This window comes from Odocoileus virginianus, chromosome 33 (genome assembly GCF_023699985.2).
Source record: "Odocoileus virginianus isolate 20LAN1187 ecotype Illinois chromosome 33, Ovbor_1.2, whole genome shotgun sequence".
In the NCBI taxonomy this organism is placed as follows: Eukaryota; Metazoa; Chordata; class Mammalia; order Artiodactyla; family Cervidae; genus Odocoileus; species Odocoileus virginianus.
The window spans coordinates 25,795,997-25,822,786 of record NC_069706.1 but is presented as its reverse complement, the minus strand read 5'-3'; the positions used below and the strand labels follow the sequence as shown (position 1 = coordinate 25,822,786).

General features: G+C 49.3%; 4 protein-coding genes and 2 non-coding genes across 11 annotated transcripts in view; 2 read left to right on the top strand and 4 right to left on the bottom strand.

Moving 5' to 3' along the window:
- The first annotated feature begins 57 nt into the window (after nt 1-57).
- CFAP119 (cilia and flagella associated protein 119) lies at nt 58-3,989 on the top strand. Of its 3 annotated transcripts, XM_020901598.2 has the most exons (9): nt 59-401; nt 765-796; nt 1,382-1,447; nt 1,619-1,788; nt 2,329-2,399; nt 2,566-2,682; nt 2,763-2,832; nt 2,910-2,999; nt 3,761-3,989. In XM_020901598.2, exons 1-9 carry the CDS (start codon nt 198-200, stop codon nt 3,937-3,939), a joined length of 999 nt encoding a protein of 332 aa, XP_020757257.2. In that variant the 5' UTR covers nt 59-197; the 3' UTR covers nt 3,940-3,989. The 3 variants fall into 3 exon arrangements, with proteins under 3 accessions (XP_020757259.2, XP_020757258.2, XP_020757257.2); XM_020901600.2 differs by lacking the exon at nt 2,566-2,682 and having other exon boundaries at nt 58-401; XM_020901599.2 differs by lacking the exon at nt 2,910-2,999 and having other exon boundaries at nt 58-401.
- A 79-nt stretch (nt 3,990-4,068) lies between these two features.
- PHKG2 (phosphorylase kinase catalytic subunit gamma 2) lies at nt 4,069-13,447 on the bottom strand. 2 transcript variants are annotated; one of them, XM_020901595.2, is made up of 10 exons: nt 13,307-13,447; nt 12,790-12,902; nt 9,196-9,371; nt 8,884-8,938; nt 7,673-7,738; nt 7,426-7,589; nt 5,173-5,263; nt 4,914-5,067; nt 4,716-4,841; nt 4,069-4,619 (listed from the first exon to the last, which is right to left on the bottom strand). In XM_020901595.2, exons 2-10 carry the CDS (start codon nt 12,882-12,884, stop codon nt 4,326-4,328), a joined length of 1,221 nt encoding a protein of 406 aa, XP_020757254.1. In that variant the 5' UTR covers nt 12,885-12,902; nt 13,307-13,447; the 3' UTR covers nt 4,069-4,325. The 2 variants fall into 2 exon arrangements, with proteins under 2 accessions (XP_020757254.1, XP_020757253.1); XM_020901594.2 differs by having other exon boundaries at nt 13,234-13,322.
- Nucleotides 13,448-15,200: 1,753 nt separating this feature from the next.
- On the top strand, nt 15,201-15,304 carry LOC139032919 (U6 spliceosomal RNA). The gene has a single exon (XR_011485557.1). It is a non-coding gene; the product is annotated as a U6 spliceosomal RNA (small nuclear RNA).
- A 288-nt stretch (nt 15,305-15,592) lies between these two features.
- LOC139032910 (U6 spliceosomal RNA) lies at nt 15,593-15,699 on the bottom strand. Its single transcript, XR_011485548.1, has one exon. It is a non-coding gene; the product is annotated as a U6 spliceosomal RNA (small nuclear RNA).
- A 2,819-nt stretch (nt 15,700-18,518) lies between these two features.
- TMEM265 (transmembrane protein 265) lies at nt 18,519-21,991 on the bottom strand. Its single transcript, XM_020901602.2, has 3 exons — nt 21,512-21,991; nt 20,298-20,468; nt 18,519-19,006 (listed from the first exon to the last, which is right to left on the bottom strand). The coding sequence occupies exons 2-3, from the start codon at nt 20,463-20,465 to the stop codon at nt 18,845-18,847; spliced, it is 330 nt and encodes a 109-aa protein (XP_020757261.1). The 5' UTR covers nt 20,466-20,468; nt 21,512-21,991; the 3' UTR covers nt 18,519-18,844.
- Nucleotides 21,992-22,092: 101 nt separating this feature from the next.
- The window catches only part of SRCAP (Snf2 related CREBBP activator protein), a 30,808-nt gene continuing 26,110 nt past the window's right edge, over nt 22,093-26,790 (bottom strand). For all 3 annotated transcript variants that reach the window (XM_020901592.2, XM_070461201.1, XM_020901591.2), the window contains 3 exons: nt 25,532-25,726; nt 25,296-25,379; nt 22,093-25,187 (listed from right to left, as the gene is read on the bottom strand). In XM_020901592.2, coding sequence (XP_020757251.2) covers nt 22,497-25,187; nt 25,296-25,379; nt 25,532-25,726 — 2,970 coding nt within the window. In that variant the 3' untranslated portion in view covers nt 22,093-22,496. The remainder of the gene's footprint in view (nt 25,188-25,295; nt 25,380-25,531; nt 25,727-26,790) is intronic.

The following is a 26,790-nucleotide window of genomic DNA, read 5'->3' as shown; positions in this document are numbered from 1 at the left end:
ATTCCCTTAGCAACGGTCACCGTTGAGACGAGGGAGACGCCGCCAGCGGATTGGCTGCCCCGGGCATCTCTGCAACGCAGATTGGCTGGAGCGTCGATAGAGGGCCAGGCCTTGGCAGTGGCTGCCTGAGAACCGGCTGTCCCAGAACCGAGTCAAGACAGATCTTGTGGTGACCCCCAGCACAAAAGAGCGACAAGATGATCCACCGGAAGTCCAGCCAATTCCAGGGACTAAAAATGCAGTCGGAGCTTGTACAGCACTACGAACTGCGGAGAGAACCAGAAAGAGACCTCAGCTCATTGGATGAATTGGCCACGCGTATGGGAACAGGTGTGCGGACCGAATCCGGGACCGTGGCTTCGATGGATGTCGATAACGATCCTGCAGCCAACTTGTTCCCGGTGAGGATGGGACAGTGATCCGATCATGGATGTTTAAAAAGGGCTCCCCATCTGGGGAGCTATGTTATGTTATGTTTACTAAACATAACCCGACGATGTTTATTAAAGTTTAAGTTCCCCCGGGCTGCCCTGGTGAGGAGGCAGAGGTGTGTGACCCCGCTTGTTAATATGCTCGTGAATAGTACTTAGGGATGGCTGAAGGCCAGCCCGCCAGCATTGCTCCTAGGACAGTATCTTGAGCAGTCCTCAAGATGAGAAGGCAACTTAGCGCGTTCTTAGGCCGGTAGAGATTCGCAACGGGTCAAGAATTAGGGACCAGAAACAACATAGCCCTGCCTTTCCCAATTTGCTTTCTCTCCGCAGCCGCCGCTGCCCCAGCCCCGGATCTGTATATGGTGAGTATGAAGAGTTTGGGGGGGAAAGTTACCCTTCACACTTGTATTATTTCCTTAGGGCTTCCCAACAATCCTGTCAAACAGCACTGATATCCCCATTTTACAGACGAGGAAACTGAGGCCCAGAGATGCAATTACCTAAGATAACTATAAGCCAGGTCTCCTGCTGTCCCAGTACAAAGATAGAGTGTGAGAAGAAGGTAGCCAAAGACTGAGAATGTAAATGTATCATTGCCTCTATGGAGCATTGTACAAATGGGGACACCGAGGCTCACAGAGGGAAACTTGCTCAGTTAAACAGCACGGGAGAGGCAGAAAGCAGAACTCAAGTTTCCTAACTCTAGGTTTTATAAATGAAGAGGATTCTAAGAGTTCATTTAAGCCATACCTTCCATTTACAGAGGGAGAAAGTGAGGCCCAGAGAGGGAAGTGACCTACTTAAAGTGACACAGCAACTTAGTGGAAGGGCCAAACCTCTAACTCAGGTCTCTTTGTTCCCAGTTCAATGCACTCACCGCCACAGTCATATCATCAAACTAATGCATGATAGACACCAACACATTTTCCCCTCTTTTCCTATGACAGGAAGTACCTGGACATCCATTCCATGCACAGGCTGGAGAAGACAGCCAGCACTGAGGAGATGAGGGAGTATGGTGGAGGCAGGGAGGGGGGGAGGAAGAGCTAGCTTTGGGGGACAGCTGAGGGGGAGGTGGGCTGGGAAGGCATGAGGAATGCCTGACTCCAAAGTCTGTTGTGCACTAGTGTGGAGCAGGGAAGGGATACTCTAGTTGTCACTGATTCCTTCCTCTCTCCCTCCAGGGTGCTGGCTGAGCTGTTGGGACTAGGTTCTCCTGAGAAGAGCCTGCGGGATGCCATCACTCTGGACCTCTTCTCCCATGCACTCATCTTCTGCCGCCAGCAGGGCTTCTCCCTGGAGCAGACCTCAACAGCTTGTGCCCTGCTCCAAGATCTTCACAAGGCCTGTACTGGTAAGAGGGGACTCGCTGAGGGCCTGAGTCCAGGTCAGAGGAGGAGGAGGCTGGCACAAGTGATCAGGGGAAGTAACAGCAGGATTACCACCTGGAATCTTTGTTCTGTCATCACTAACAGAAGTTATCACACACGTTATTTCACCTTTGAAATTCTCTATCTCCTGATGTATAATCAGGCTACCACACTAAGGTTATTAAACTGTTCCAAGAAATGTTATGTGTAATGTGTGTAAATATATGCACAGTGCTCAATAAAACAGCTCTTTATTCCTGAAACCCATTTTCTACAGAATGTTTAATGATAGCTAAATTATGTATTTCTTGCTTTACTGTCACTTCCACTGGAATATACACTTCTTAAGGGCAGGACCTTGTCTGTCTTGTTTAGTGCCTAGAACAGTGCAGAGTGGGTACTCAATATTTGTTGCCTAGATCTGTCTACTTCTAAAGCTCATGATCATTAAGTAGCTGTTGAATGAGTAAAGTGAATGATTATCAGGGAGGAGACTCAATGTCACATCTTGCTTTCCCTCCCAGAAACCCCCTTGGGCAACGTGGAGGAATGTTACCGCTACTTCACCAGTGTTCTTTTTTGCCATGGAGTCAGGGTCAGTTTCACTCTCCCCAGCCTCCTACCCTCTCTCACACACATTACCCTTATCTTCCTCTGAAGGCCCCAGCGGGCTCTTCCTGCTCCTGGACTGCCAGGCACTTGGAGAAAAGGTGATGGTTTCGAGAGGTGGTCAGTCCTCTAACTCCCAACCATCTCCACAGCGCCCCCCTTTCAGTATTGACCTCTTTAAGGAGGAACAGCTGCTGGCCCTGGCAGATTATGTGGTGAACACCTACTTCCGCCACTTCAAGCTGTACAAATATGTCTTCACACCCCAGGTACTGGGCTAGGGGCTACAAGAGGCCGCCCCTCGTCTCCCCTCTTTCCCCAGTGCAGTTGATTTCCTCCCTCTTCCCAGGTGCGGCTGGATCTCTCTTTGACTTACACGGGGCTAAAGCCACCCAACCTCTGGTCAGAGGATGAGACAGGTAAAGGAGAATGCCGGGGCGAGAGCTGAACTGCACTGGGACTGGGGCTGAAGCCTCCTCCTGCTTCTGGCTTACAGAGAAAGAAAAGGGAGGAGAGGTGGAACAGCAGGCAGTCATCAAACAGGAGGTGGAACCGGAAACGGTGATCCAGCCAGAGCCAGAGCCAAGTGAGGACCTGGAGGGGCTAGGGCTCCCTGTGACTTCAGGCAGGTGTGAAAATGAAGGGTTTAGATCATATCAGGATTTCAGATTTTTCATTTTAGTCATGGTATCCTTTCTCCAAATGATTCCTTATGGAGAATGCATGTTCCAAGATGCAACAAAATAAAAGCACAGCTGCTGTGGGTGAGGCAGGAACTCCAGAAAAGGATTATAAAACCAACGACAGTAACAGCCAGCACACATCTGGCAATACTATGTGCTAGGCAGGCCTTGTTTTAAGCATTATATATATATATATATATATATATATATATATTGCCTGTGCCAAGTGGCCTGTGGAATCTTAATTCCCCAATCAGGAATTGAACCTGTGGCCCAAGTGGAAGCATGGAGTCCTAATCACTGGACCACCAAGGAATTCCTGCATTTTACACATATTAACCCATTTAATCCTCTCTCAATCCTAGTTGCTAGGTGTTATCACTGGATTTTACACAGGAGGAAACTGAGGCACAAAAATGTTCAATCACCTGCCTGAGGTCACACAGCTGCTAAAGGAGCAATTGGGAAATGCAGCATACATAAACCCTCTGCCCATCTTTCTCTTCTAGAAGGGCTGGCTAACATTTCCTGAATTAAAGAAACACTGCCACCTGGGTCACTCCTGGGGTAGTCCCTCTTGAAGGTCCTGCCTGCCTGGCTAGGGGGTGGTCCCTCAGCCCCACAGCCTCTCCCCTAACCCGCCCCCTTTTCCCCACCCCTGCAGGCCAGGTCTCCATCCTCCGAGCCTACATCAAGACCCAGATGAACAAGGAGCTGCGGCAGCTCCAACAACTGGTGGAGGAGCGGCTCAAAGCCAGTGAGGAAAGGCTCAGCAGCAAGCTGACCACCCTGGAGCGGCCCCTCCAGCTACCTCCAGGCAAAGGCAAGAACAAGATCCAGTGACTCCCTGCGTTTTCCCCAATAAAGGCCTGGGCCAAAGTGGCCCCACCACGCCCTGCCCCACCCCCTCCTGAGCACCTTCTGAGCTTCTCTGCTGAAGCCAGACACCAGACACAGGGGACTGGCTCTCTCTGGTGTGTAGCAGGTTTTATTGCATACGTGGTGCAGGCAGAACAGATAAGGCCAGGCGTGGCACCCTGGGTGGCTCTCTTCCACCCCAGCTCTGATCTCAAAGCCCTGGCCAGCGGGGGTAGGTGTACCACACTGGTCTCTATGATAGTATGATTGGTGGTGGGCCTGGTCAATGGTGGCCTGTGGCCAGAGCCCAGAGGGGCTGGAATGATAAAGATCCTTCTCCTGAAGAGTTCTGCATCCTCCGGGATGATGTGCTAGCCCAACACTAGCATGGCCTCATCCTCAGCGATAGTAGCCGAGTCCCCCTCCTCTTCAGGGCCCATCATGGGAAAAGGCCCCGGGGGCCGGTGCTGGAAGAGGGCTGCCCGGTTCTGCTGCTCACCCTTCTTCACCCAGTGTCCGTAGAGCCGGAAGGCACAGTTGTCGATAAGGCGCCGCACTGGCCGCAGCGCGTAAGGGTCCCTCAACAGCGCACTCTTGGTCAGTGGCCGGACACGGTGAGCGCTTGAGGCCACCCGTGCAGCAGCCAGCACGGTCCACACTGCCACCTAGGAAGGGGGTGGTGTGAGCTCCACTGGCACAGTCACCATAAGAAAAATCCTGAGAAGAGGAGCAGGCCTAGACCCTGACACGCTCAGGCCTACCCGAAACCGCTGGCGGGGGGTGAGGTTCCAGGCTTGGCTGCCTTCACAGCGCTCAAAGAATGGGTGCTGTAGGGCTTGCTCAGCTGTCAGGCGCTCCACAGGATCCACCTGCAGCAGCCTGGAGATCTAGGGGAAACCCCAGAGCATGAGAAGCAGCTCTTGGGCCTCTCTCCTTGCCCACCCGCAGCCCCAGCTCACCAGGTCTTTCACAGTGTCGGAACGGTCATCCCACTCAGGTGAACTAAACTGGTACTGGCCCTCCATGATCATACGTAACATCAGGATCTGGCGTCGGTGCCAGAATGGTGGGGAGCCCGCCAGGAGTGTGAACAAGATCACCCCGCAGGCCCAGCTGGGAAAGAAGAGTAGGGAAGGGGGGACCAGGTGATAAGCAAAGGTGTTAAAGACAGAACAGTACAAAAGGAGGAAGGAAGGCGGGGGGTGACGGGAAACTCACAGATCAACCTCCTTGCCGTAGCCTGGGTGAGTTTCATCCATGGAGCACTTAAGGATCTCCGGTGCTAGATACCCTGGAGTCCCACACAACTCTGGGGAGAGAGGCCTGAAATGGATGGGGTGTCACCAGCCCCCTCAAGGACCCTTCACACCAGACCTCTGCTGGAGCCTCACCACCACCAGGGCCACAAGTGTTCCCATCCTGCACCTGCCAGCCTTCTGCCAAGTCCAGTGTTAGAGCCTCGCTCTGGTGAGCAAGTACCTACCAAGGCTCCTGGTGGCCTTCCTGGGAAAACCTGATGTTTAGGTTGACTTCAGAGCACTATCCAACTGTATCATTTGCCTCCTCCACCAACCCTCACCTCACACAACTTATTACCATGTTTTATATACATACAACACATAGAAAACAGAAATTAAATCTTCTCTGCATTCCTTTCTGCCCAAATCTAATCCTCCTCCTAGAATCTCTACTTCGGTTGGTGGAACCACCACTCAACCCAGGGGAGTGTGTAGGAATATAGGATTTCTTAAGGCATATTCTGGGTATGTCCTTTGTTGAAAACCCTTCCCTGGCTTTCCATCATGGCCTCAGGGTCAAGTCTAGATTCCGAAAGCACAAAGGCTTCCATGACTTGATCAAAGCCTGTATTTTTACTTTTTTCTACCATTTCTGGCACCAGTTCTTCCACTCTAGCAGTTGCACACTGTGATCCATGGCACACTTCCAAGAGGTCTTAAGAGGCCTGAACTGAGAAGCTGACTTTCTAGGCAAATTCCTTCCTAGACAAACTATTTACTGAACACCTACTGTGTGCCAAGCACCATACTAGACACAATGGCAAATTCAACGTGCCCTTAGCAAGCTCACCATCTACCAGGAAGCACATAAACAGCGTAAGACGTGTATCATGAAGTGGGGGAGATCTAAGAGCAAAAAGCAGTGGTTCTACCCTGACCTGGAGCTTCCAAGTAAAAACTGAATTACCCAAGTCAAGGGTGACGGTGGAGTGGGCAGGGGCAAAAATGATTGAGAATGGAGAAGCGTGTGTGGGAGCCCAAAGGGAGAAAAATCCCTACATGTGGAAGATGTGTAAGTCCACAGAGTAAGAGCATGAGCTCTGGAGTCATACTGCCCAAGTTCAAATCACACATTACCTTGGGCACGTCACTTCACCTCATTAAGCCCATTTATAAAATAGAGACACAGATACTATTTCAGAGTTGTTAACAGGATCTAGAGAAACAGGCCATATAAAGACTCCACGTGCTGCCTGACTCAGAGCAAGGGCCCAGTGAAGGTGGTGGTGGTTCAGTTGTTTGCTCAGTCAAGTCCGACTCTGTGATCCCGTGGACTGAAGCACACCAGGCTTCCCCGTCCTTCACAATCTCCCAGAGCTTGCTCAAACTCATGACCATTAACCAGTGAAGGTAAGCTGTTAAGAAACCCAGGGCAGAGCCACGGAAGGAGAGGAAGTGGCCTATTAAAGGCTCTGGGGAGTCCCGCAGTTGAACTTTGTCTAGTTTGCCACTTGCGTTAGAAATGGTTGTCACAACAAACGTGTTAACGTGAGGGGACCCCGAGTCCCCAGGCATCAAGTGAGCAGTGCTGTCAGGCCACATCAGACTCCTCAAGGCACTTGAGCAGGACACCATGGCCCTGCCTCTGCCAGACCTCAAAGGTGCAGCTGAGCCCTTCTGTCACTGCGTGTGTGCTAAGTCACTTCAGTCATGTCCCACTCTTTTCAACGCTATGGACTGTAGCCCACCAGGCTCCTCTGTCCATGGATTCTCCAGGCAAGAATACTGGAGTAGGTTGCCATGCCTTCCTCCAGGGGATCTTCCCGACCCAGGGATCGAACTCATGCCTCCTGCATTGGCAGGTGGGTTCTTCAGCACTAGAGTCACCTGGGAAGCCCTGCTGTCCCTCGCTCCCTCTCTTTTTCTTCCTATGACAAGCCCGGCCTCCCCAGGCCCAGGTCTGAGCCCCTTCCTCTGGGGGCCCTACATCTGAATCAGTGTTCCTTCCTTCTGGCTCTCCAGCGTAGCTCCCTGCCTGCTGGGTGCCAAGATCTGTTCACTCCATCTTCCCCAGGGCAGGGAGCCCACTTCCATTTGCACACTAGGCTTTGCACCCAACGGGTAGCTGGCAAGCGCTGACCTTCCGTGAGACCCAGTTCTCAGACCCAGCCAACTAGTCCCAAGCCTGAGCCTCCATCCCTCCCAAGCCCCTCAGAGCACCAGGTCCCCTCACCTCGAAGCTTCTCGCCAGCTTCCAGGTGGCAGGAGAACCCAAAATCTGAAAGTCGGATCTGCATATCATCATCTAGGAGAATATTCTCGGGCTTCAGGTCTCGGTGTACAATGTTGTTGTTGTGGAGAAAACTCACTGCTTCCAGCAGAGACCTCATGATGGACCTGGGGGAGGCGCAGTCTCCTCTGCTTCTCCCTGCCCCGCCCCACCCTCTGCTCATCCCAGGGGCTGCAGGCTCAGCCATTACCTGGTTTCTTTTTCTGAGAGGGCCACCTTCTCTGTGAGATAGTCAAACAGCTCTCCCTTCCGCATCCTAAGGGACAGGAGGGGTTGGGAGATGGGTGCACCTCACAGTGGAGGCTGAGAAAATAAGTCAGTGCTCACAACAAATACCACGGAAGAGGTCAGTCAAGGAAGATCCCTCTATAAGCAAATGAAAGGGTCTCAAGACAAAGCCCTCCAAGAGTGAACCAGATGTCGGGGGCAGTTTGGTCCAATGTCCCGGTGGTCATAATCTCTGCACTGTGGGATGTCCCTGGCAGTTCAGCGGTTCAGACACTGTGCTTCCAGTGCAACAGCTGCAGGTCTGATCCCTGGTCAGGGAACCAAAATCCCACAAGCTGCATAGTGTGGCCACATTAAAAAAAAAAAAACCTGCACTGTGCCACAAGGGGGCTATTTTGGCAAGAATAAATTATCATTTACAGGAAGTTCCTGTTATCTGACAATATACTAAAAAAAAAAAGCCTTTTGAAGTGAACCTGTTTAGACCATGGACCAAAATTTCACAGTTAATAGTAGCAAGAAAGTTGAATAGGACTTGACTTTGAATTTTGCTTACTTTATGTTCTCTTTAAAAACTGAGGTTATAATTGCAACTCTGTATCAATACTTGAAATAAAGAATACATCAGGTTCTGCAACAGTGTTGCGTGGTGAAGCAAGCACTTCCTACTTGCCCTCCACTTTTGCAGAGGTCATTTCCCTCTAAAGACTTTGTAAATTTCTCCCAAGTGCCTCTCTTAAACATCTGGTATCCAAACCACTCTTTTGAATTTCCTTTGTAACTGGTTTGCATTATAGCACCACATAGTATCTGACATTCAGATTCAGACCAACCAGAAAAAGAATCAATGGGCAGAGAGATTCCAGTGGAGGGTGTTAAACACAAAGACAGGTGAGGGAAAAGTCTGTTTATAAGTGGTCAGCTCACGAATGAACACCTTCCTCTTAAAACAGAGTCTCATGAAGACCCTTTATATTTAGCTGGTCACTAAGACTCTTGAAGAACTTGCCTCAATCAGGGCACCTAGGAAAAAGGGCCCGCGCCCTGGGCTGGCAGGTCTGAGCCGGAGCAGAGGAAGGTGTGAGCAGGGTGGTCTTCAGCCCACTGCACTGTAAGGCTGGGGAAGTGCAAGGAGAGGAAGAGGCTTTTCGGTCAGGGAGGGGGGATACTCACAGGTCAAACACCAGGAACATGAAGCTAGAAGACTCGTAGGAATCGATGAGAGTGACTGGGGAAAGAGGCAGAGAGGCAGAGAGACAGAGATGGAAAGGAGCAGATGCACACCAGAGGGCCTTTTCCACCCTGAGGCAGCAGGGGGCTGTTCCTGGGAAGGAAGGAGAACCGGAGGAGGCAGGAGGGGCCCAAAGGCTGGCCACACTTTGAGGAGGTGCAGCGGAGCCAGGAGGAAGGGAGCAGAGCGTGGAGGCAGTGCTGGGGCAGGTGGGTGGTGGGCTGGGCTAACAGGAGTGGGGAAGGCAGCCTCACTGATGTGGGGGTGGCCGGCGACCTGACGAAGGATGTGCGTCTCCCGCCGCGTGGCCTCCCGCACCTCCTCCAGCTGCTCAGGACTCAACCGCTCGGCTGTCACCTCCATGATCTTCACCGCAAACTCCTGGCCAGTAGCACGATGAACGCAGCGGCGGACCACAGAGCTCACTCCTCTGCCAAAGTCGGATAATGCAGGAGTCAGGGCCTCCTGCCCTCTCGTTTCCACGCAGAGTGGAGCGTCGGCAGCCTCACATCCTCTGAGCCAGACTCCAGAGACCCAGCTAGACAAGGTGACTTCCTGAGGAGCTCACCTTGGCCTACGGGAGCTCCATAGCAGCCTCAGTCAGAGACCTGGGCACCCAGCAAGGAGCGACATAGAGCTCACAGGGCAAGGGGCAGGGGTCCCGGGTTCCAGGCTCTGCCACTCCCCCTGGAGGTGAGCCCAGACACTGAGCCCCCAAACCTGCCCTATGCCCCTGAACCCAAGAAGAAGGCAGGAAGAAGTGACCCAAGACCCCCTTCAGATTTTACCCACTTCCATGGTTACCCCATCTAAGTCCCAAAGTTCCCCTACAATACCTCAGGTGAAATAAACATTGGGCCATTGACTGGAAGACCAAAGTTGAGAAGCAGATCTTGGGTTTAGGCCCCAAATTTGCCACTGATGAACCTCTAAGTGACCCTCTGACATAAGGTCTCTGGGCTCCCACTTCATTGGCTCTGAAATGTAGCCAACAACATCCTGAAGGGATGCTGAAAGGCATTAATGAAGTACAGACAGGAAAGCCCATTTGGCTTTGTAAAGACAAAGCCCCTAGGAGACTTTCTTGGTGGTCCAGTGGTTAAGAATCCACCTGCTACAGCTGGGGACACAGGTTCGATCCCTGCTCTGAGAAGACCCCTCATGCCTTGGGGCAACTAAGCCCAGGTGCCACAACTACTGAGCCCATGGTCCAGAGGCTGTGCTCTCCACAAAAGAAAGTCTGGGTGCAGCAATGAAGACCCAGTGCAGTAAAAAAAAATTTCTAGGGAATTCAACGGTGGTTCAGTGGTTAGGACTCCACAATTCCACTGCAGGGGACTCAGGTTCCATCCCTGGTCAGGGTACTAAGATCCTGGAAACCGGATAGCACAACCAAAAGAAAAGAAAAGAGACAAAGTCCTAGACAGGCATCTCCTGGCTTGGGCTCTGTCACCAACTCTGTAAGACCCTATAAGTACTTCAGGCTAAGGTGCAAATCTCTCCAGAATCTGTCCTCATACCACATTTCACATGCTGGTTCCCTGGCTGCCCTTCACATAACGTTATTTCTGTGTTCCCAGAGCCACCTTGCATTTATGGAACTCTTGCTTGAAATGCCTCTCAGCTACCTCTCTGCTTCAATCAGTGGATACAAACTATTGGTCCTCCAGCCTAACATAGATACATTACACTGAGGCAAGGGCACTGTTCTCTACAAATCTGAATTCGCATCTCTTAGGCGGCTGAGAACCCAGCAGCTGCCACAAGGTTCAACCACTTTCTACTCTTTTACTCTCGGCCACTTCACAGTTTTAATTTCCTGCCCAAACACTAAGGGCATTGGAGTTTCATGTCCTTGGTCTAGTTATTACTCATCTTTCAGTGAACCTCTGAGAATTTGTGAAAAGCTGCAGACCTCTGCCACACATACCCAACATTTTTATAATTTCAGGGGGTAGGTCAAAGATCCTCTGAAGCCATTCATCGAAGAATCCCTGCTTTAAGACCCAAAGTAAATTGAGATGTCAACCAATTCTTTGCTTATTCTCCAGAAGAAGGGACCACTCCCTTCTCTGGTATCCTACAGTACTTTACCTGTAGGAGCATTCCCTTTTAATTAAGCCTTCCTATATATGTCATGACTATCAACTTGGAAAACCTGAGTCTTTGGACTCAATCTCCAAACTTTTCCTACTGATACAGCCTAGTACCTTGTTCTCTGAAAGTGAAAGTGTTAGTCACTTAGTCATGTTCAACTCCTTGCAACCCCATGGACTGCAGCCCGCCAGGCTCCTGTCCATGGAACTCTCCAGGCAAGAATACTGGTGTGGGTAGCCACTTCCTTCTCCAGAGGGTCTTCCTGACTCAGGGATTGAACCTGGGTCTCCTGCAATACAGGCAGATTCCTTACCATCTGAGCCACCAGGGAAGCCCTGCCCACCCCTTAAATGTAAAGACTTTCCCAAGATCCCATCCTTGGTCCTCCTGTTCTCAGGCTACATACACTCTCAGTAACCTTATCCACTTCCATGACTTCAACATTCATGCCCAGATGCTACCCTCCCCCCCTTTTCTTTGGCTACATCACACAGCTTGTGAGATCTCAGTTTCTCAACCAGGGATTGAACCTGGGCCATGGCAGTGAAAGTCCAGAATCGTAACCACTAGACCACCAAGGAACCTCCCCCCACCCCTGCCCCTATGTCTCCCTAAATCAAGCCAACATGTCTTACTGAATGAATTGCTTCTCGAGGTCCTAGAGACATCCTTCTGCCATCATGACCTTGTGAGTATAGTCTTAACCACTGAACCCCCAGATGGGTAGTCCCTCTTTCAACTTGTCCCACTCTTAACACACTCTGGCCACTATAATCTTCTATTGCTTTAATTGGTTCTTTGCTGCGCTGAGCCTTTGCACTACCCTTCCCTCTGCCTGGAACATATCCTGCCTCAGTGTATCATCTGTTCATTCTCATCCTTCAAGTCTCCATTAATTACTCTTGTTCTATCACCTTATTTTTCTCCCTAGCACTTACACTGAAATTGTTTTCATGTTTATTGTCTCTCTCCACCACTCAGATATAAACTCCAGGAGAACAGAAATTTTATAACATGCAGGATGTGGGTCTCACATCTCCAGTGCACCCAGCACATTGTGCATGCTTTGGAAGCCCTGATGAATAAACATATTAGTCACTGCCTCTCCAAGTGAAGCTTTCCTTCTATATGATGCCTGCTGAACTCCTGTTCATCCTTCAAGACCCAAATATCACTCCTCTGGGAAGCTGTGGTTTTCTGAGACCCAATAGCACTTTTTACACAGCTTGATGCTACTTGAATGTTCCTGTGTCTCTTTCAGTCACTTTATTTGGAGTAGCTCCAGTGCATAAATAGTCCATGGGGTTGCAAAAAGTCGGATAGGACTAAGCGACTTTCAGTTTCACTTTCCAGGACACAAACACCTCTTCTAACCTCCCCATGTTTACCTTTGTGTCTGGCAAACAGTAGGCGCTTGAATTATGTTTGTTGAACACATACATGAATGAACTGGTGAAAAAATAGGGGCTGACTCAGAAAAAGAGTCTAGTCACCAAATGTTTCTCCACTCACCACTGAACCTTCCCATTTAGAACTTTCCAGGGAAATGTGTTGGAGAAAGAAACGGCAACCCACTCCAGTATTCTTGCCTGGAGAATCCCATGGACAGAGGAGCCTGGCAGGCTATAGTCCATGGGGTCACAAGAGTCGGACACGACTTAGTGACTAAAGCAAGCAAGCAAGAAAGGAAATGTGTATCCTGGCTAGGACCTGACCTTTCTGGACCTCTGTTTCCCTAGCTGTGGCCTTACCTGCCAATGACGTCCTTAGGGTCGTACTTCTGGTAAAATTCTTTGGCCGCAGCCCAGTCGGGCAGCTCATCCTCGGGGCCCACGTCCAACGTCATTCTGAAAGAGGTGGGGGCCTGTGAGGAGGAAACGGAGGGCAGTGAGGGCAGGGAGGCCCACAGGCTCTGAGAGGACGCACATCGCGACTCGCGGAGGCGCAGCCCTTGTGGCTGGGGAGCCAGGATGCTGGGGGATGGGGACGGGGTGGGGGAAGGATCGGGACTGGGGAGACCCCAGGAAAGGGCCTTAGGGATTGGGATGGGGTGGCAAGGCAGGGAGGGGGGCGGGGGAGGGGAAGGGAAAAGGTACAGAGGAAGAGGGGAAGGGGCACCCGGACGGGCGGCTGTTGCTGCGCAGGCGCACTTGGGCGGGCTCTGGGACGGGGCGCAGGGTCTCGCGCGGGCTCACCAGCGGGGGCGGAGAGAGAAGCCAGAGTTGATCAGAGGCTGCCCTGTCGCGAGGTTCGCCCCTAGCCTCTTACCTTACCCACAGGCTGCGCCGGCGAAGACCTCAGGCCCCGCCCCCATTCTGTTCGCCAATGGCCAGAGTCACCCAAAGACTGACGTTCAAAAATCCTTCGGATTGGAAACTGGTAGTCCAATAGGAAGCCGAGAGTCCCGAGGCTGGCCCGGGAGTTCGAGCTCTGAGTTTCCTAAGGCTCCGACGCTAGGGCGGGGCTTCATATACGGCCAATCAGGGCACGGTATCTGCTGGGACTAGCAGAGGGCGGAGCTTGTTCAGCAACAGGGCTAGAGGCCTGAAAACAGACCCGGAAATTAGGTTTACCGGTAAGTGTCACCTCCTGGTACCTGATACGCTGGCCTCCTTGGCCTTCCGATTCCCACCCGGACTTGGGCATGGTCTCCTAAGTCGCTCAAAATCACTGTCTGAATTTGGGTGTTAATAATGTTAGCAGCCTGGTCCAAAGCGCCTGCTTTGAGGGGCTGATTCAACCCCTTAAAATATTAGGCGCACGCAGCCTGATGCTGAACTTGGCTACTTGTATGAGCCACGGCCTTTCAGCCAGAAGAGGCTTTCTCATCCTTTGGATGCTCTGACTCGGATACCTCCAAATCCCTTACTGTTCAGGGTCTCAGGCGAGTCCGACCCTTTGCGATCCCATGGACTGCAGCACACCAGGCTTCCCTGTCTTTCACCATCTCCCCGAGTTTGCTCAAACTCATCTCTTCAGTTGGTGATTCCGAAACCCTAGTGCTATCTGGAAGACCATTTTTTCCGGTTTCCCACCACCCCCGCCCCAAAGCCTTGAGGAATATCACCCTTTTAAAAAGTTATTTATTTATTTTTTTTATTTGGCTGCGCTAGATCCTAGTTGTGGCACGTCAGATCCTTGGTCTTTGCAGCATGCAAGAGCTTTGTTCTGGGGCATGTGGGATCTAGTTACCTGACCAGGGATTGCATTTGAGCACACTGCGTTGGGAGTATGAAGCCTTAGCCACTGGATCACCAAGGAAATCCCTCGCTCTCTGTTCTAAGCTTACCAGGTTATCACTCTGCCAGGAGCGACTTGCTCCATAAGTTTTCTTAGTGCAGCTCAACCCTGACATTCACTTACTCATTCAACAAATATTTGTTGAGCATCTAAGCATTAGACTAACAGCAACAGAAAAAAATTCGGTCCCTACTCTTGTGGAGGTTATATTCCAGATAGAGGCAGAGAATTCATTCATTTTTTAACAGCTATCTTATTAAGAGAAATATAACTTTCGGATTGGGACCAAGTGAAGAGAAAAACGAATCCAAGTAACTTTTTAATGGAGTACTTTGACCATATACCATTTATCTAAAGACAGAATAACTCAAAGAAATCTTGTATTTTACTTGGTAGATTTGTAGTATAATGGGACAATTATTTTGAAATTGAGCAAGTGAATAAACACATTGATGTAGTTGGCAGTCTAGGTTCTTACTGTGGGAATATTTGGAATGGGGAGAGAACCTTATGACTGAAATTGGAGGTATGATTTTAAGAATGATCTAAGATAGATAACATTAGCTATTTTCTAGCTCTAATCTGTGAAAGGCCCAAGGACCAATAGAGCCTGTCCAGTAGAGTGAGCAGTTAGTGCCTAAATATTGATTTCAAAGCAACAGTCCTCAATAAAAGGAACCAGGGCTCCTTGGGAGAAATGGCCAATTCCCAGGCTAGAGCAGAGAAAGTACAAGATGAGCCTGGAATAATTTGTACCAGAAAGTAAATGAAGAAAGATGGGAACTTAAACACAAGAACCAGGTTGAAATCAGGGACAAAAAGGATAATGACACTGAGAGAGCTATGAGGGAGCCTTCTCATGTGCTAGAAATGTTCTCTTCACCTGATTACACAGGCGTGTTCACGTAAAAACATTCACTTAGTGCTCGCTTTGGCAGCACATATACTAAAATTGGAACGATACAGAGATTAGCATGGCCCCTGCACAAGGATGACACACAAATTCGTTAAGCGTTATATTTTTAACAACAAAATTCTGTAAAGCAATTATCCTTCAATAAAAAAAATTAAAAAGAAAAAAAACATTCACCTATTGGCACAGTAAGATCTGTGTACTGTAAGTAAATCATGCCATTATACCTCAACAAAACTATTTAAAAAGGTTAATGGCAGTAATGGGTTTAATAAAGTGAATTTATTTTTTTAAATTTGCCAGCACGTCAAAAAGAACCTTTATTCTGATTTGAATAGCCTCTATGCACTCATGCTTTCTTGCCAGATGCCTTTGGAGCAGGTGCTTTCTGGGATGGAGCTAAAAATATGGAACGCTTCACGAATTTGCATGTCATCCTTGCGCAGGGGCCATGCTAATCTTCTCTGTATCATTCCAATTTTAGTATATGTGCTGCCGAAGCGAGCATTAAAGTGAATTTAAAAACAAATCTGAGGCCATACTGACACTAAAAATTATAAATAAATAAATGGAGAAAAAAACCCTTATAATAGAATGCCAACTTATAAATGTAGAAAGAATGACAAAGTTAAACAGCAACATAAGCCTTGTAATAACTGACTTGGGCAAAACAGGCATTAAAGTTATTGGGGAAAATTTGGTGAGGTATTTAAACATAACTTTTTCACTACAAAGAAAAAAAATTATCTTTACCTTGTAGAAATCTGACACTACCTTAGAACCAAGTTGTCAGTGTTACATCTGACATAAAAGGGCAAACTGACACATGTCTCTTGATGTGATGTATTCAGGGCATACAACTTATGTAATATGTCAGCCAAAAATGCGTAAGTCTGAATTCAATCACAAGAACCCAAATTAAGAGACATTCTACATACTGGCCCCACCTCAAAAATGTAATGAAAAACAAAGAAAGAAAGGATGAGAACCTACTAAAAATTGAATGCTGAAGAGCTGACAAACTAAATGCAATCCTTGTTCCACACTGAACTCTAAAGTAGAAATTGCTATAAAGTATGTTACTGGGACATCTGGCAAGTCTGAATATAGACTATTAGAAGATAATATTGTACTGATGTTAAACTTCTCGGAATTAAATCTAATTGCACTATAGTTATGTGAGAAAACATGTTCTTAGGAGATACAGATCACAAGGTATTTCCCTCAAATAGTTCAGCAATAACAATTATGAGTATTTAGAAAGAGGCTTCGCAGGTGGCTCATGGGTAAAGAATCTGCCTGCAGTGCAAGGGATGCACATTCAGTCTCTGGGTCAGGAAGATCCCTTGGAGGAGGAAATGGCAACCCACTCCAGTATTCTTGCAAGGGGAATCCGCATGGACAGAAGAGCCTGTGTCCATGAGGTCATGAGAGTTGGACACGACTTAGTGACTGAACAAGAAATTTAGAAAAATACAAAGCAAACGTGGTTGAGTTGTTAAAAAATATACATCTAGGTTAAGGCTACACAAGAGTTCATTGTACTATTCTTTTACTGTTCTATAGACTTGAATTTTTTCAAAATAAAGAGATTAAAAAGTAGCAAGATCTCATGTAATCAGTTTGGGGGGGGATGGCATACTCCAGTAAACGGAAGCTGCTGATTAATCAAACACTAGATTTAATTTTTTTGGTGTGAAAAATCTCCTAGAGTTCTCCTGATGCCCAGGCAGTGCCTCACATGAATTAAATCAGAATCTCAGGACTGGGGGGGGGAGGGGGGGGGAGCAGGTGGTAAAACTCAGGAACAAGTTACTTTTTAAGGCTGTCCAGATTACATTTTGAAGTCAAGGTTCAGAACCACTGCTGTCTATATAGCTTCTACCCATTGTTATAGTTCTAATCTCTGGACAATGGAGTTCCTTCACTTTTCTTTCCTGAAACACTTTGGAACACTGAAAAACACAATCATGTGCCCCTCTCTCCCCCTTAATCTTCAATGTACAACATGGATAATTCCTTTAGGTACTCTGCTGGTCTCTATTGGTGAAATAAATTCCATTCCCAGGGTATATGTACTTCAAAAGATGTATAAGACTGTCTATAGCAGCATGATTCATAATATCCTAAAATGGGAAATGTTCTGAAAGTTCACTAACAGAAAATGTGTTAATTGTAATACAGTCATATAATGGAATGTGTGTGTTAGTTGCTGTCATGTCCAACTCTATGCGATCCCATAGACTGTAGCCCACCAGGCTCCTCTCTGTCCATGGAAGTCTCCAGAACACTGGAGTGGGTTGCCATTCCCTTTTCCAGGGGATCTTCCTGACCCAGGGATTGAACCTGGGTCTCCTGCATTGCAGAAGGACTCTTCACCACTGAGCTACCAGGGAGTCATATAATGGAATACTATAGAGTAATAAAAACTAGAGTTACAACAAATATTGATGAATCTCAGAAGCAGTGTTAAGTAAAAGAAGCAAGACATAAAAAGAATACATTTGATTTCATTTATATCATATTCAAATGCAGGCAAAAGCAAATGACATTGTTAGAAGTCAGAATACCTGTGGATAACAAATACAAAGTTACCTGTGGAAAGAAAGGAAGGCAGAGTGATGGGAGGGGTAGAAAGGAAGCTTTGGAGTGCTGACAAAGTTTAATTTCTTGACTGAATAGTGGTTTTTTCAGATGTTTTGTGTTAACTTATGAAGTTGTATATTTGTTTTCGATCTTTTCCTTTATGTACCTCACAATTTTAAAAATGTTTAAAATATTATCATAAGACCCAAGATGAAGGATATGGAAATTCATTATAATCATACAGGTCTCCACATACTGGGTGGTGGTTGCTATTACCCAATCCTTTCACTCCTCTCTCAGCTCTGGAACTAAACTGTCTAGGTTGAATTCCAATTATGCCACTTACTAGCTGTGTGACCTTGGAAAATCCGTGCCTTTTTCCTCAACTATAAAATAAGAACAACAGTACCTACCACTGAGTGATTTTGAGGTGTGAAGAAGAAACATAAAATGCTTAGAACACAGCCTGGAATATAGTCAGCACTTGATAAACAGCAGCTGCTGCTACGACTCTTGCTTTCTGGCCTCACAGTCTGTTGATAGGTAAGAGAGAAGTGTGGGGCTTTCCAAGAAGGGAGACTTATAGAAGAAGGAAAAAGTCGGGGGAGGAGGGAGGATCCTTTCCTCCTCTTGAAACTCCTAGGTAAGGGGAGATGCAGGCTTCCGCCATGATCACATGTTCAGTCTGGCTCTCACCAAGGGCCCAGGGAAAAGCAGGGGAACAACAATTAGACAGCAACATTTCACCACTAAAAAGATTTTTATTACAAAACAAATACTAATAAAATCAGGCCTGGTCTTCGACCTCCCCTCCTAGAGGCCCCTAGGATGGAGTAGACTGGGGGGAATAGGGGTTGGTGAGCACTGAAAGAATAGAGCAGGCTGACCTCCCCTCATCAGTCTCAGCTGCTGCCTTTTAGAAAAGGCTAAAGAGCTCTTCCAAAGCCCTTTGAGAGAGGCACCATCCTTCCAGCCCGGAAGTAACCACTGTTGGCACCAGACCCTCACAATACTGCATTGGAGGATCCAGGATGTCTTGGCTGACTCTCAGCAAAGGCCACCCAGGGTCACTCAGCCTGCGCGATGGCGTAGGAGACCAGCCATAGAAGCAGGGGGCCCAGAACGAGGACAGTGAGCCAGACGGCAAAGCTGGCCAGGATGAACCTCCGGGCCCGGGCCCCCCAGTGCACTGCCTCCTCCAACCGGCCTGCCTTATGCCGCTCTTCCGCCTGTGGGGGCAGGTTTTTGGTTAGGTTCTCCCCCCAAAATGCCCATTGCCCCACTCCAATCCTACATCCTCATTATGGCCCAGAATCTCACACCCATACACTCCACCTCCCTTTCCCGTTTCTTTCCCTCCTGTCTCAGCTGCAAAGTAAGTTACCCAACTTTGCTCTGCCTCCTTTTCAGGATGGCTGTTGTTAGCTCAGATCACATACGGGAAAGTACTTTTTAATCATTTTATTCCTCATCCTTTTCTACTCATCTCAGTTTCATTCAGAACTTGGAATTCTTGGCAAGAAACAGTGAGCAATCTTACGAGTATTTCACTCATGTCCAATCAAATACTCCATTCTCATTAGCCCAAAGGCTAATCTCATCTTTTTCATTAAGGATTCTTTTTATGATTTTGCCCTAATGAAACCCACAAATTATTTTGATGATAAGAAAATAATTTCTGATAAAAATACAAGTAGGATAGAGGAAATGCCAGTATGATGTTTAAGTTAGCCTGTGTGGCCTTTCAAAAAGTACATATGCAGTTTCTGTCAGATATTTTGTAATGGTGAGGCTCATTCTAAAACTTCACAGCTTCTTCTGAATACCTACAGATTATTCCAATTACTGCTCAGCAGCCCTGAGTCTTGCCCCTTCCAATTCATCCTCTTTATAGGCCTTGACAGTGGATCTTACTGCAACACAAATCTGATCATATCATTTTCCTTTGCAAAAATCCTTGAGAGGCTCCCTAGTACTTCCTAGATAAAACTAAAACTGCCAAACACAGCACTGGAGGCTCCTGGGAATCTGGATCCTCTGGCTTTGTCTCTTACTATTTCTTACTGGTTCAGTCATACTGAACTAACAGTCCAGGTTGCCTTTGTATAGGATGCCCTTTTATCCTTATTCACTCATCCTTTAACATTATTACTTTCTTTTCACACCTGTAGGATGCCTTTCTGTCACCTATTCTCTCTTATACACGTACACGCAGTCACATACATATATCCTCCTAGTGCCCAGAATACCCTGCGCTTCGTCTATCATAATACAGAGGAGCTACATTCTGTTAATAATTACCCATTTTCACAGCCATCTCTTTTGCTAGACTGTGGGCCCTTTGATGGCAGGAACCATGTCTTATTCTTATTTCTGGCACCAGGCCCACAGCCAAGCTCTGGCAGGTACTTATTAACTCATCAGGTCTGAGTTAACTCATCAGTGTAGACAGATCAGGTATACAGAACCACTGCCTTTCTACATCCACACCCCTGCTCCCATAGGAATTGCATTCCTCACCTTGATGGCAAACACAAGGGCCACTATTCCCAGGCAAGAGCAGCCACATATAATGCTAGTAGCTGCTAAGCAGCGGAGGCGGAGCCAGCAGCAGCGAATGGGGGATGGAGAACAAGCAGCTTCCGTGTTGCACACCAGGCTCTCTGCTGCATTCTCCTCGTCCTCCATCACCTGTGGGCGATACAGTCAAGATACTTGTAAGCCCAACAACTGAACTCTCAGCCTGCCTTGCTCAGACTCTCCCCCTCTCCCTAATCATACTCTGGCCTAGCCAAACTCTCAGGAATGCTGCCTTACTGGGGAATTCCCCTAGTGACTCACAGACCAAGACAGGAAATGTGTGTCTGGAATCTCTTCCTCAGCCTAAGGTTCCCAGCCTTCAAAGGCAAAGTGGTGGGAACACAGCATTATCTGTATTACTTACTGTTTTGACAAGTGGGGAAAAGCAAAGTGACAGGTACACACTGAGAGGCAGTAGAGAAACAGTATCTCAAAAGGCTGCTACTATCTCAGTCTACCCCAGGCAGTGATTTTAAACTGTATTTCAAAGGGCCCTGAAGTTCCTTAGAGGCTGCCCTCAAATATTAAGGAGGGATCAGAGAATGGCACCCTAAAGCCTGTACTCCACCTCAAGGAAACCAGTCATTTCACATGAAAACACTATCCTGAGGCTGGGGAAAGGAGAGGAAAAGCATCACTTAAGCTCTCTTTATAGCTAAGGAAACTCATCACCAGAAAGACCTCACCTCCCCATATCAGAGCCTCCCTTGCTATGGAGACTCCCTTCCACCTCCTCTCCCCATTTTAACCCAGGTTACACAACACAATCAGTTAAACACTGAGTCCAAATGACCTCATAACCCACACAGAAACCTGCATAATGATGCCCTACTTAATCATTTCTCATCTCCCCATTTCCCAAGCTCTCAGAGGTCTGGCATCAAACCACCTTTCTACCTTCACCCCCAACCATTCCCCACACCCTAGACAGAATGAAACCATTTGCAGTTCTCTGAACACAAGTAACAAAGGATAGGAAGGATGAATGAGAAAGAGGGAAGACAAGCAAGGAGCCAAGAATGCCTTGTACCACAAAGCTGCAGAATGGATGTGAGGGAAGAACTCAGACTCGGTACACACAGTCATCAGAACACAAGGAGAGGGTCCAGTGAATTGAGATCAGAGAAAATGAAACAATGAACCGGGACTCTTACCTGGCGATAGGCCTTGAGGAACTGTTTGAGTTTCGGCTCCTGCTTCAGGTTTGATTTGGCTTGGGTGGAGATGGAGCTGACTCAGGGCTCCAAGCCAAGCCCAGGGGTGGGGTTCAGTGGCCAGCCACCATCTGAAGATCCCCAGAAGCTGGTAGGGGGTGTGGCTGATTCAAACCAGTCTGGCTAGATGGGAGGAAAAGCAAGGGAAGGCAAAGGATGGAGTAACTGGAGGTAGGATGCCTGCCTTCTAAAGAGGGAGTGAAAGCACCTGAGCAAGAGGGATTAAAGCAGGGAAAAGTCTGAGGCATCAGATAGCCCCAAGGGAAGTCCAGGAACCAAGGGAACAGAAGAAAGAGAAGTACGAATCTGAATGACTTAAAATTGAAACCTTAGGGAAAGGTACCCTACCAGATCAGATTTGCCTTGCTCCCCTTTCTTGGGTGGCGACTTCTGCCTCAAAGACACAATTCTGGGTTAGAGATCAAGTACTAGGGTCTTAGCAAGAGAGGAGAAAAACGATACCCAAGTTCCCACCCAGCCCTCCACCAGACCAGAAAATCAGAAGCCTCCTTACGCGGATGCTCATACAGAAACTAAGTTTATTATTTTTTTCTTCTTAAAAAAAAAAAAAAAAAAGAAAAACTCATTGTAGAGAAGCCCCTCCCCCTTCCCCTAAGGGTGGTGGGGGGGGCCGTGAAAGATAGCTGGGAACATCAAGTACAAAGGGGTGGGGACAGAGACTATCTTGCCACCCTTAACACTGCCCAGCCATGTGGGGTGGAAGGGAAGGGGATGTGTGAAGAGCCCCGTTTCCATGACAACCAGATGCCTACCCCCTACTTTGGTGGAAAGAAGGGAGAAGGCCCCTATGTCTCCCTGGAGGATTTCCCCTTCAAAAGACTTCAAGTAGTGGTTAACAGAGTCAGGCCTGGTCATGGAGAGAGAGGGGCTGTGGCAGAAAGCCTAGGTGAAGAGGACAGGCCACTCACGTCTTGGCCTTGCGGCCTCTGTGACTAATAGTAGGGCCAGCCAAGTGGGGAGGGGCGCTGCTGCGCAAGATACGCTGGTCCCCTTGGGTGGTGGCCCCACCAAGCCGGCGGGGGCCAGGCCGGCGCCGTGGGGTCCCATCCCCTTCCTCCTCCTCACCTGAGGCTTCGGCCTCAGACTCCTCTACTGAACCCTCAAGCCCCAGGGGACTTGGGGGCTGTAGGCGGGTCCGCTTTGCCAGCCCAGGACCACTGCTGACTGGGGCCCCTGCCCGTTTGCGAGGCACCTTCTCAGTCTCTAGAGGGGGAACTAGAGACCCTGGACGCAGCCGAGTCGAGCGCAGTTTTGGAGCTAATGAGACCACGGGAGATGTCAATTCTAACCCGCCTGGCCCACTATCTGCTAAATCCAGGTCATCCTGAATTACAGCCACCACCATGGACCCTTCACTCTTTCGTCCCCGCATTCCCTCTGCTTCAAGACGTAAGCGGGCCAGGCGGGTGAGGGGGCGGCTTCCATCCTCATCAGATGAACTACCCTCACTCTCCCCCTGGCCCTGGGGTTGCCGCTGCTTCCCCAATCCACAGCTCTCGAGGACAGAAGAGCTGTCGCGGTCCAAGACAGGGAGCTGGCTGGGCCGAGGTGATGGTGGATTCTTGGGAGGTCGGCCTCGCTTCCGCTTGGGTGGGGACGTTGAAATGGAGAGAGTGGTGACAGTGTTGGCGACAGTAGCAGTGGGACAGGAGAGGAGTGATGGGAGTGGTGGCAGGGGTGGTGGTAGCGGGAGTGGCTGTGTCCGACTCTCTAAGTTGCCATCCCCTGGAGAGGAAGTGGTCCCAGGAAGGGGCAGATCTCGGGCCTTAGGGGGCCGCCCACGCCTTCTTTTCTCCACAGGTGATAGGATGATGGGCTCGGGTCTGTGAACTGGCTGGGGTCCGAGAGGCTGGGGCCCAGGAATAAGCTGGGGTGAAAGGACAGGCTCCGCAACAATAAGGGTCTCAGCCCCAGGGACTGGGTCAGCCCCATTGGTTTTTCCCTTAGAGGTGGATGAAGGTGCCTCATCCACCCCTCGCCCAGCATCCGCTGGAGACCTGTTCTTCTTGGGGGGCCTCCCCCTCCGACGTTTCACAGCAGGAGGGGTGATGGCAAGCAGTGCCCCTTCTCCATTTTCTGAGCTGCCCCCACCAGTTACCCCCAGCTCAATGCGACGGCGAGCTATGAAGGGCTGCTGGATTGGAGTGGGCAGTGTGGATGCGGGAGCAAGTTCACAGGGACCGCTGGTGGGAGGTGAGGATTCTGGCCCCGACATGCTGCGGGCTGACGGGCTTCCTGGGCTGGTACCAGTCTCAGAGACCCCAGGCACAAGGGTGCTGGCAGTACCCCGCTGCTGCCGCCGTCGCCTCACCAGTTCCTTTTCCTCTACCACAGTCACCAGCCGTCCTGGCAGCTTGCGAAGCACTTTGGGACCTGGAGGCTGCCCTGGCCGACCAGCCCCTTGACCCCTAATTTCTACATCTGCACTGGTGCGACGCCGAGGGGGCCGGGCTGGTGAAGAACCCTCAGGTGTGGAGGTGGCAGAGGATGAGGTTGACGGGCCTGTGGCCTCAGCTGAAACAAGTTCCTGTGGTTTCTCTGGAGTAGAGGTTGGGGTCTGGGCCTCCACCAGCTCTTCCGAGTTCTTATCAGTCTCCAGTGGCTCTGGAAGTAGCTCATCAGATGCTGCCGAGGGTGGGAGCTCCAGCCTATTGCTCTCACTCAGACACGTGGGCATTTCCTCACCATCAGGCAGCACTGAGAGGATGGTTGCCTCGGCAGGCTCGGGCACCTCCTGCTCTTGACCGTTGGGGACGCTGCCAGCCGCCAGGGTTGGGCTAGGTGCAGAAGAGGTGAGAGAAAGGTTCTTCTCTGACACAGGCAGGATCTCAACAGCAACTGGCAACAGATCCTTAGGGGGCACAAGAGTAATTGGGGAAGTCTCGGAACTGGCCACATCAGCCAGCTCCAGGGACTCAGTAGATGCCATTGCTTGTGCACACAGCTCTGCCTCAGGCCCCAGGCCCAAGGGGAGGTTGGTGACTGGCGGCGAAATGGGCACAGAAGGTAGGCCAAGCAGAAGGGGAGAGGAAGGAGTTAAGAGAGAAGTTTGGGCTGGAGGTGGGGTTTGAGCTGGTGGAGGAGTACAGGCAGGAGGAGGGGTACAGGCAGAAGAACAAGAGGGAGGAATCTGTGCAGAAGGGAGAGGCGGAGAAGGCAAGATATGGACAGGAAGCATGGTTACTGGGTTTGGGGCTGAAATGGGGATTGGGGGAGAGATTGGGACAGGGATTGGGGCAGGAATTGCTGCAGGAGCTGAAGCTGGAGGGGGTCGAGGCCTAGGTGCTGGCCGGGGAACTCGTTCCCTGGCAGGGCTGCAGCGAGGGGGTGTGGAAGTGCTGCGGGTATGATGGGTGGATGGGACAGGAGTGTGGTTTGCCCCTTGAGTTTCAGCCCGGGCTCCACGAAGACGCTCACTGACGCGAGTCCCTGGCCTTTCAGGGGCCTTGGCCTTCTTACTGCGCCGGTGGCTGCCTCCACCAGTCCCACAGGAAACCTCATCCCCAGCCCCTGGCCCCTCCTCCTCCTCTTGGGGTAGGCGGAACACCTCCTCCTTGGCTTGGTCCAGGTCCTTGCGGGCAGCTTCCACTTGCTCCTATCAAAAACAGAGCCCAAGGACTGGTCAGAGGGAGGCAACTAGCAGGTAGAGTAGGTGGAAAGCAGTCACTTTCCACTTCTATCCCCACCCTCAAGAAATACTCACTTCTGCCTGCTTGAGCTCCTCTCGGCTCACCTCCTCCAGGGAGGCTTCCAGGAATTTCATGGCATAGCGCTCAATGGGGGTCAGCTGTGGGAAAGAGCAGTGGTGATGAAAATAGCAACCTGGTGCCCAGGGCCCATCACTCATGATTATTTTCACCAGAGAAGACAGACAGTCACAGAGTCCAGAGGAAGGGGCTATGGAGGGTGAGGCTGAGAACTAGTGGATCCAACACCAACCTGTTCTACAAGGGCAGCAATTTCCTGCTCAGCCCGGGACATTTCCTCATCTTCAGCCCCAGGCCGACCAGCCTCCTCTCCCTCACCAGCAGGAAACCCATCATTCTCATTGAATTCTGCAAGCTCAGCAACCTGCTCCGCCTTGGCCTGGGTGGCCGCACGAATATCCTCTTCATCCTCTGCTCGACACAATGCCTACAAGGGTGTGGGAAAGAAACACCATGAGAAGTTCTTTCTTTACATCCTGTGATTTGATTCTGGCAAATGTTTGAGGCCAGATTTACACCAAAGCAGATTTACACCATAACTCAACTCTCTTCTGGGCCCCCCAAATTACCAAAGCAACACAGTGGTCCATGTAGGATACAACAGATTCAACCAGGAGTCCCATCAGGGACAAAATAACTATTTTTGTGACCTCTATTCTACTTACTTTCCATTCAAGTCAGCCTCATATCTTTTTAAAGCAGCAGTTTTTTTAATACAAAATAATCCATAATTCTTTTTTACACTGAGACGCCTCAGGACAACAGACAATATCTGATCATTCCCCTGAGATGAATATCCAGAGAGATCACACCAAAGTCACTGAGGGAAGTAGCCTAGAGCATAAGAGGACTGCATGTGGTAGGGAAAATTTTCTCCATGATAATCCACACCAGTAGGTTCTAAGCATCTGTCTACTTCCAAAAAACTACAAATGCCCAGACCTCACCCTTAAAAATCATGATTTAAATAGAAAGACTGTGAAACAGGGCCCAGGAATCGATCTTTTTCAAAGCCTTCCAAATGATTCTAGTACGCATTACTGTTTGAAAAAAGAGTTTTACACCATATACAAAGCAATTCTTAATCCACTATGCCATTTAACCCTCAGTTACTTCCTTCTAATTTAGCATTTCAGAAAAGTGGGAATTGAGGCTCAGAGGATTAAATGGATGTAGCTTAACAGACACTATCAAGAAGCACTGTTGGAATTCAAACCTAGAACCGTGGTTCTATCTATGAAATCAGGTGAACCAATAAGCAATCTACTCACAAGTATCAACGGTGAACTGTAATCTGGGAAGCAGCAGAAACAGTTCTTTCTCCTTGCACAAACTCAAGAGATTGAAAGATGACACACACTATAACCATTAGCTCTACTCTAGGGACTGTCCACTCTTTTTTTGCAGGGCAGGATCTCAGTTCCCTGACCAGGTATGGAACTTCTACAGTGGAAGTGCAGAGTCTTAATCACTGGACTGCCAGGGAAGTCC